The sequence below is a fragment of the Indicator indicator genome, chromosome 28, assembly GCF_027791375.1.
Source record: "Indicator indicator isolate 239-I01 chromosome 28, UM_Iind_1.1, whole genome shotgun sequence".
NCBI lineage: Eukaryota > Metazoa > Chordata > Aves > Piciformes > Indicatoridae > Indicator > Indicator indicator.
In genome coordinates, this window is record NC_072037.1 from 11,326,811 (window position 1) to 11,335,090 (window position 8,280).

The following is an 8,280-nucleotide window of genomic DNA, read 5'->3' on the forward strand; positions in this document are numbered from 1 at the left end:
GATCCTGCTTTATGGTGGGGAAAAAACACAGCCCAGGAAGCTAAGACACAAACCTCACATGCACAGATCATAAAACTGCCTGGTTGGGAAAGACCTTAAGCTTGAGTCCTCCCTGGGCAGCCTATTCCAATGCCTGAGAACCCTTTCTGTGAAGAACTTCTCTCTCATCTCCAACTTAAAAACTTTCCTTGCTGCAGTCTGAGGCCATTTCCTCTCATTCTAAACATGCACTGTGCAAAGCTTCCCTGCAACAAGTGACAGGACAAGAGGAAACAACCTCAAGTTGCACCAGGGGAGGTTCCATTTGGATATTAGGAATATTTCTTCCCAGCAAAGGGTTCTCAGGCACTGGAACAGGCTGCCCAGGGAGGTGGTGGAGTCCCCATCCCTGGAGGTATTTAAAAGATGAGTGGATGTGGTGCTGAGGGATGTGGCTTAGGGGCAGTGGCAGAATTGTGAGCCCCAGGTGAGCAGCTGGACTCGATGATGCCAAAGGTCCCTTCCAACCTCAACAGCTCTCCGGATTCTAAAGCTGTTGGGCTTCCTTCAAGAAGGCTTTCCCTGCCCAACAGAGAAAACTGAAGCAGGGCACTTGGGAATACCTCTCTGGAGATATTCAAGGCCTGCCTGGATGTGTTCCTCTGTGATCTGGTCTAGGTGGATCTGCTCTGGCAGAGGGGTTGGACTGGATGAGCTTTTGAGGTACCTTCCAGCCCCTAACATTCTGTGTTAAAAGCAATTCACTTAACTTTTTTTTAATTAAATTTTTTTTATAGAATTCTTAAAATCTTTATAACATTTTGAAAGATAAAAGAAACGTTTAAAAAAAAAATAAAAATAATTTAAATTTACGAAAATTATTTTTTTAAATTAAAAATAAAAACTTAAAATTAAAAGAACTTTTTATTTTAAGAATTTAAAAGAAACTTTTAAATTAAAAATTTAAAACATTTTAAAAACAAAATTTTAAAATCTAAGAGAATTTTTAAAATTAAAAACTTTTAAATTGATAATTTAAAAAAAATTAAAATTGAAATAAAAAACTTTTAAAATTAAAAACATTTTTAAATTAAAAATAAAAAGCTTTTAAAATTCAAAAATACAAAATTTTTTTAAAATCAAAACTAATTTTTTAATTAAGAAATAAAAAAAAATAATTTTAAAAAATTAAAACTTTTTTAAAATTAAAAATAAAACCTTTTAAAATTAAAAGAATTACAAAAAAATTTAAAAATTAAACCTAAACTTTTTAAATTAAAAAAATTAAAACTAAGAAAACTTTTAAACCAAAAAAAAATTAAAATGGAAAAACTTTTTGTATAGAAAACATTAAAATGAAAAAACATTCAAAGCAAAAAATAATATTCAAAGCAAAAAATAATATTCAAAGCAAAAAATAATATTCAAAGCAAAAAATAATATTCAAAGCAAAAAATAATATTCAAAGCAAAAAATAATATTCAAAGCAAAAAATAATATTCAAAGCAAAAAATAATATTCAAAGCAAAAAATAACATTTAAAGCAAAAAATAACATTTAAAGCAAAAAATAACATTTAAAGTAAAAAATAATATTTAAAGTAAAAAATAATATTTAAAGTAAAAAATAAAAACAAAAAAACTTTTAAAATAAAAATAAATTAATTTTTTTAATTACTTTTTTTTAAAAATTCCATTTAAAAACTGAGAGAACAAAAAACCAACAAAATAAAAAAAACTTTTAAAATAAAAAATTAAAACAAAAACCCTTTTAAAATAAAAAGATTTTTTTTTAAATTACATTTTTAAAACAATCCGTTTAAAAACTGAGAGAAAAAACAAACAAACAAACAAAAACCCCAAAAAAACAAACAAACAACAAAACAAACCAAAAAGCTCAGAATCCCCCTCCCAACCCAGCTCCTTACCAAGCTGGGAATTCCCTTTCCGGTAGCTGCCGGTGACGTGAGTGCAGCTGCTGCCATCTCCTTGGCAAACTCCACACTTATCCAAGGTGTGGGTGGAGAAGAGAATTCCATCACAGCCGATGGGCTGCAGGGTGCACAGAGAGAGGGCGCGGGGGTCAGGCCAAAACCCCTCCCTCGCAGCCCCCCACTGTAATTCTCTGCATGCTACCCAGAAGAAAATGTTTGCTATAATGTTTAACAACCTCACATTTTCCAGACACGCAAACCCCTCGGAAATCAGTGTATTTGCAGGATGTTCCATCCCGAGCCTGAACCATTAACTGTCTCTGACCATCCACCGTGGTGCAATGGAGGTCACAGGGCTTGCTAGAAATGTGAACATAGTCATCTGAAGGGGAAAGGATATAAAGACACATTCAAAAAGAGCAGCAACACCACCACCTCCATCCCTACCGACGGCAGCGAAGCTCTTTGCCAAGCTACAGCAGCAGCAAACAGCACATCTGGCACAGCAGGTCAGGAAGCCACCCACGCTCTCGTGGGTTTGGGTGGCGCTTCTGACAGCTCTCACCGCTGCAAGCCTCGGCACAGCCAGGTCAGGCCATGCCTGGAGGTGTTTCCAAGATGAGGGTTTTGGAAGAGGTTGCCCAGGGAGGTGGTGGAGTCACCATCCTTGAAAGTGTTCAATAAACACATGGGCCTGGCACTTCGGGATGTGGTTTAGTGGCAATGGTGGTGTTGGGTTGAAGGTTGGACTTGGTCTTGGAGGTCTCTTCCAGCCAAAACTGTTCTGTGATTCTGTGAGATATGGGACATGGCCTGACAGCTGTGTACAGGAAGGTGTTAGGTTATGGTTGGACTCAGCCTTAAGGTCTTTCCCAATCAGGCAATCATAGAATCATAGAACTGTACGGGTTGGAAGGGACCTCAAGGAGCAGCCAGTTCCAACCCCCCTGCCACGGGCAGGATGCCTCACACTACATCAAGTTGCTCATAGCCACATCTAGCCTGGCCTTAAATACCTCCAGGAATGAGGCTTCCACCACCTCCCTGGGCAACCTGTGCCAGTGTCTCCCCACCCTCATGGGGAAGGACTTCTTCTGAACATCCAATCTGAATCTCCCCATTCCTATTTTCATTCCATTCCCCCTAGCGCTGTCAGGAATGGTGATGCCAGGGGGCTCCCCTACACCAGCCCAGGGTGGGCACTGAAGCTGTGCCAACCACCTCTCTGTGCAAGGCTTTGCAGCAGTGATGCATGTCCAGATGGCACAAAAAGCTCATGCATGTGCACCTAGCAGCGTCTCATGAATTAAATCAACACAGCTTAAGTCATTAGAAATCCAGGTACAAGGCTAAACTCAACCCCAGAGTGCCTTAAAACATTGAAAAACACCAAAAAAAATTCACCCAAGTTGAACTTAATTCACCTTTTGCTTCCTGCAGGCAAGCAACTGGCTGCACCCATTGGCACAGCAGTCCCATAATTTAGAATATCCACAGGAAGGGGGAAAATTAAAAAAAAAAAAAAAAAAAAAAAAGGATTAATTCATATTTCCCCCCGCCCCAGAAAACCCCAATGCTAAGGGTTGAATTTCAACTAAGGAGCAGTCTTATACCCACTGGCCAAGCAAAGGCAGCATCAATGGCAAAACATTATCTGCAAATCCCCCAGGAGCCACTTGAACGCCTGCTAAAACACAAAACAATTCACTGTAATGCTTCTGGTGATTCAGCCTGAAGAGCAAAGAGCTTTAGAGAGGTTGTCACCTTGCCAGAGGAAGGGGACAAAGCAGCTAAGGAGCTAGGAGTAACCAGCCTGGTGTGGGTTAAGTTCTACCAGGCTGACCTTGTCCAGGAGGCTGGGGAGATGGAGGTTTGTTCATAGAAGAGGCAACAATTCATTTAATGGAGACTAATTGTTTCTCAGGTATGTGCAGAGAGCCTCAACATAAGAAGGTTGCATTAGATCCTGTTTTGATTTTAGGCACCCAGCTGGCACTGTGGTGCCAAAGAACCATCACTCAGGAGCCTCCTCCTCCTCAGGAGAAGGGTCCTGGGTTCACCAGCAGCTCTTGGAAAAAAAAAAATATGATCATGATTGTTGTTTAATGCTTGGATTTTATGGAGATTAGGAGGGGGGAAGGCTAAAAACTGAATAGAATCTCAGCCTCTGGCTCCTCAGCTCTGTGTCACCTCAGATGACCAAACTGACTGACTGCATCTTGGTGACTTTTGGCAGAGCACATGAAGGGCGTGGGCACCAAAACATCACCCTGCCAGGCACGGCCCCAGCTCAAAGGACACTTGTTTGGGTGAGCTGGACCCTCCCTGCCAGCACAGCCCAGCACCCCATGCTCTTGGATCCTCCTCCAGCCTCCCTAGTCCTTGGGAACTGTGACCAAGCCAGGCTAGAGCCATAAATTCCTCTTGTTATTGTAATTTTTAAGCTCTTCTGCAGCTGCAAAACAGCACCTTTGAACTTGGGAGGAGAGCTTGATTGTGTCTCTGAGAAAAAAAAAAAGAAATCACTTTCTAACAGCAGAGGAGGAGCCTTCCTGCAGGCTAGGAGCATCATAACTATCCAAATATTTTGGCTGAGCATTATGGAGGCACACAAAGAAGGTCTTGTTACCAGGGTATAAAGGTTTCCATTGATAGGTTCTGCCGTTGTACACATGGGAGTTGAAGGATGAACACTGCTCCTCTCGAAAGCTCCTTCCGTTCGCAGGGCACTCCTAGAAGGGGACACATTTAATATCCTGATGAAAACAAAATGTTGGGAAAGGCTTCTGGCACACCTCAACCAGCTGCAAAGAGCCTTTCCATCTCCTGCCCCGTCCTCCTCCTCCTCCTCCTCCCACTGCAGGGTCAGTCAGGGAAATTATCACACCCCCCCCCCACCACCCCACCGGGAGGTGGTGCAAGGTTGGAGATGATCATAGAAGGGGATGGGTTGGGAGGGAGCTTAAAGATCATCCAGCTCCAACCCCCCTGCTTTGGCAGGGACCAATCTCTGGTGGTTCCAGGTAGCTCACAGCCTCATCTTAAACACCTCCAAGGATGAGGTGTCCACAGCTTCTCTGGGCAACCCATTCCAGTGTCTCGTCACCCTTCTATTAAAGAGCTTCTCCCTAACGTCCATCCTAAATCTGCCCTGATCCAGTTTCAATCCACTCCCCCTTGCCCTATCACCACAGGCCCTTATAAAAAGTCCTTCCCTGGCTCTCCTGTAGCCCCCTTCAGGTATTGGAGGCTGCTCTACGGTCTCCCCAAAGTCTCCTCTTCTCCAGGCTGAGCAGACCCCACTCCTTCAGCCTGTCATCATAGCAGAGGTACTCCAGCCCTCTGATCATCTTTGTGGCTACCTCTGGACCTACTTGGATTATGCATCAAACCCACTGGGTTTTATGGCCCCCAGAGCAGACAAAGGGCCCAAAGCCCTGCCCCAGAGGGCACCAAGGAAGGCAACTTCAGTTGCTTGGAGAGGTAGGAGGGGTGACAACTACAGGGGCAAGTGGCGCCTCTTCTCCAAGCCATCAGAGGAAGCAAGCATGACTTCCCACATCTCACACTGAGCATTCCCAACAAGAAAAGGGATTTCCTTACTTGTACTTTGCAGAGCTGGTATCTTTTGGATGTTCCAGTGCAAGTTTTATTAGCCAGCCCACTCACTGACTTTCTTCTGAATAAAGAAAAGATGGTTAGAAAAGGTCAGAAACTCTTCTTTTTCCCCTCTCCAAATCCTTTTGTCCCCTGCTTCTGTGAGATTGATTGGTCTCCACTGAGCAGAACCTCACAGAGTTCTATCACAGGCTCACTGGAGCTGATAGCCAAGATCTCTCTGCTTTGGCTACCTGCAGCATCAACTATTCTCAATACAGCATCCTAGAGGAGGCATCCTTGGGGCAAGATTTGCAAGGTGCCCTCTGGCAACCAGATAGCCTGGAGAAAGCAGAGCCATGCAGTTGGGATCTGCTCCTCAACCAACCCTGCACCACACTGCCCTCACTGCTGTGCCCAGGAGCTTTGAGAAAGAGCTTCCTGCTGCCCACCTGCACTAATCTCCACAGAAGAAGCCCTGGGGACAGCACAGGAATAGCTTGGCTGGGACGCCCAGGACATCCTCCTGGCAACATGCTTGGGGCATACTTACCTTCTACACCAGCAGGGTTTGCCAACCAGCACCTTTGCACCAGCACTCATCTAGTGAGTGAGGACCTTCTAGGTCAAGTTTATCTCCAGCAAGCTGGAGAGCCCCACAGGGGAGGCTGGCAGGTGGGTGCCATACCTCTGCCGCAGGCAGTGCCTCTCCTGGGACTTGACTCCTCCTCCACAGGTTCTGGTACACGCTGTCCACTTGGTCCACTCTCCCCACCAGTATGCAGTGACATCTGCCCCTTCCTCCAGGCTGTTGGAGGTCTGTGTCAGGTCCTGCTTGGAGCAGCAGGAAGGTGGGAGAGGAGAGAAGGAGCAGTCAGCATCTGCACCGCAGCCTGCCTGGGGGGACTGAGGGCATCAGCACTGGATATGGTCCCCAGCACTGGACAGGGTGGTAGGACTACAAGAAAGCTGGAGAAGGACTTCCCAAGGGTATGTTGTGACAGGACAAGAGGTGATGGCTTCAAACTGAAAGAGGACATTTATCATAAAGAAGAAATCCTTCAGTGTGAAGGTGCTGAGACACTAGAACAAGGTGTCCAGAGAAGGTGTGGATGCCCCATCCCTGGAAGTTTGGCCAGGCTGGATGGGGCTTTGAGCAACCTGGTCTAGTAAGGGGTGTCCCTGTCCATGGCAGTGGGGTGGAACTAGATGATCCTTCAGGTCCCTTCCAACCTAAACCATTCTGTGATCTTGTCTAGGCCACCAAGAAAGGTTTGGCCAGATGATCCCTGGGGTCCCTTTGAACCTGGGGTTCTCCAATTCCATGGTTTCCATCATGCAAGAAATCCTGCATTTTTCCAATTGTGTGTTCATTCCCAGCTGGAATGAAATTCCCTCCAAAAAGGGAATGTTCATTGTTCTGCTCAGCTGGCACAACCCAGCTCCCAAACAACCCTAACCTTCCACCTCCCCCACCCCCCCAAGGCCTTTTGGTGCTCTGACTCTTGTCCCACAGTGAATTCAGGGAGCTGAAGAGCCAGTGACAGCTGAAAGCTTCACTGGAATCTTCAGCAAAGCATTGCCAAAGCACTCTGCAACAGGAGACCATGCCAGGGTCTGCTGGCAGGGTGGAGGAGTCCGTGTGGCCCCTTTGCAAGTGCAGGTTGGTCATTTCAGGAGGATCTTTGCTACCCCTACCTCATACCCCCCAGACACTGCTGGCAGCAGCCTGACCCTGGAGGGCAAAGGAGCTGCTCCACCAGCAGGGTCACCACCATATGCCTGTGCTAAAGACATTCACATCCCTTCACATGAGCTCAGAACCTCCTGGGAGGTCCCAGCTATTGCTCATTGTGAGAAGAGAGATGTGTTTTTCCAGCAGGAATCTCCTACTGGTTAGGAGGATTCTATTCATTCCATGTTTCCCAGGAAAAGGATAAAAATATTCCATGCAAATTCAAGGACAGCTCCAACCACTGACTGGGCCAAGGCAGTGCTGCTCACCCAAGAGCAGGGCTTGGCCTTCCAGAGCCCTGGAATGATCTGTGCATGCTTTCATCCACAGTAAGTACAACTCGGGTTAAGCCCAGACTAAAGAGCTAAGCTGAGTGAAAGGTCCTCCAGCTTGCTGCAGACCAGTCCTGTGAGCCCCAGTGGTTACCCATCTTAGACACCTCAGCCTTTTAACACCCAGAGATGTCCCAGCAAGGTGATGCACTCACCTGAGCTATCACAAAGGCAACATTGCCCACGAGGAGAAGGGCCAAAGTGCCTTTCAGCTGGGACCGTGCCCTGATGGAGATGCTGCTCCACCTCCACTTAAATGTCTTCATCCTAGAAAGCAACCAAACACCAGACTAAGCAAAACTCTCCTCCAGCCCCAGTGCCCATGGAGAGCAGGGGCTGCTTTGCAGCCTGGTTCCACAGCAAGTGTCTCCTTCAGTGTTCCTGGTCAGCTAGGTGACATCAGCCACCTCCCACGTGACACCAGCCACCAAGAGCTTGATCCTGAAGCTGTATTAATCAGTGGAAGCATCAGCAGGCTCACATCCTTCTCAGCTGTGAGCTTCCAAACCACAACTCCACACTGGTTCCCAGTGGCTGCACCTGATACCAGCAGTGTGAGCTAAGGCTCCAAGCCTGTCTTTAGAAGAGAGGATGGTTTCCACCAAAGGCAGCAAGCAACAAGAAGCATTCCCTGGATCTATAAAAGCAGTGCACTTAAATATTCCCAGTTACAGACTTGCTCCTAGAAGAGTGAGATGAAAGGC

At 45.9% G+C, this 8,280-nt stretch overlaps 1 protein-coding gene across 1 annotated transcript in view; it reads right to left on the reverse strand.

Moving 5' to 3' along the window:
* Positions 1-7,842, reverse strand: part of ADAMTSL2 (ADAMTS like 2) — a 29,528-nt gene extending 21,686 nt beyond the window's left edge. The window contains exons 1-6 of the mRNA XM_054393642.1: positions 7,732-7,842; positions 6,198-6,340; positions 5,516-5,591; positions 4,542-4,644; positions 2,149-2,294; positions 1,907-2,030 (exon numbers count right to left, since the gene is read on the reverse strand). Coding sequence (XP_054249617.1) covers positions 1,907-2,030; positions 2,149-2,294; positions 4,542-4,644; positions 5,516-5,591; positions 6,198-6,340; positions 7,732-7,842 — 703 coding nt within the window. The remainder of the gene's footprint in view (positions 1-1,906; positions 2,031-2,148; positions 2,295-4,541; positions 4,645-5,515; positions 5,592-6,197; positions 6,341-7,731) is intronic.
* Positions 7,843-8,280: the final 438 nt, after the last annotated feature.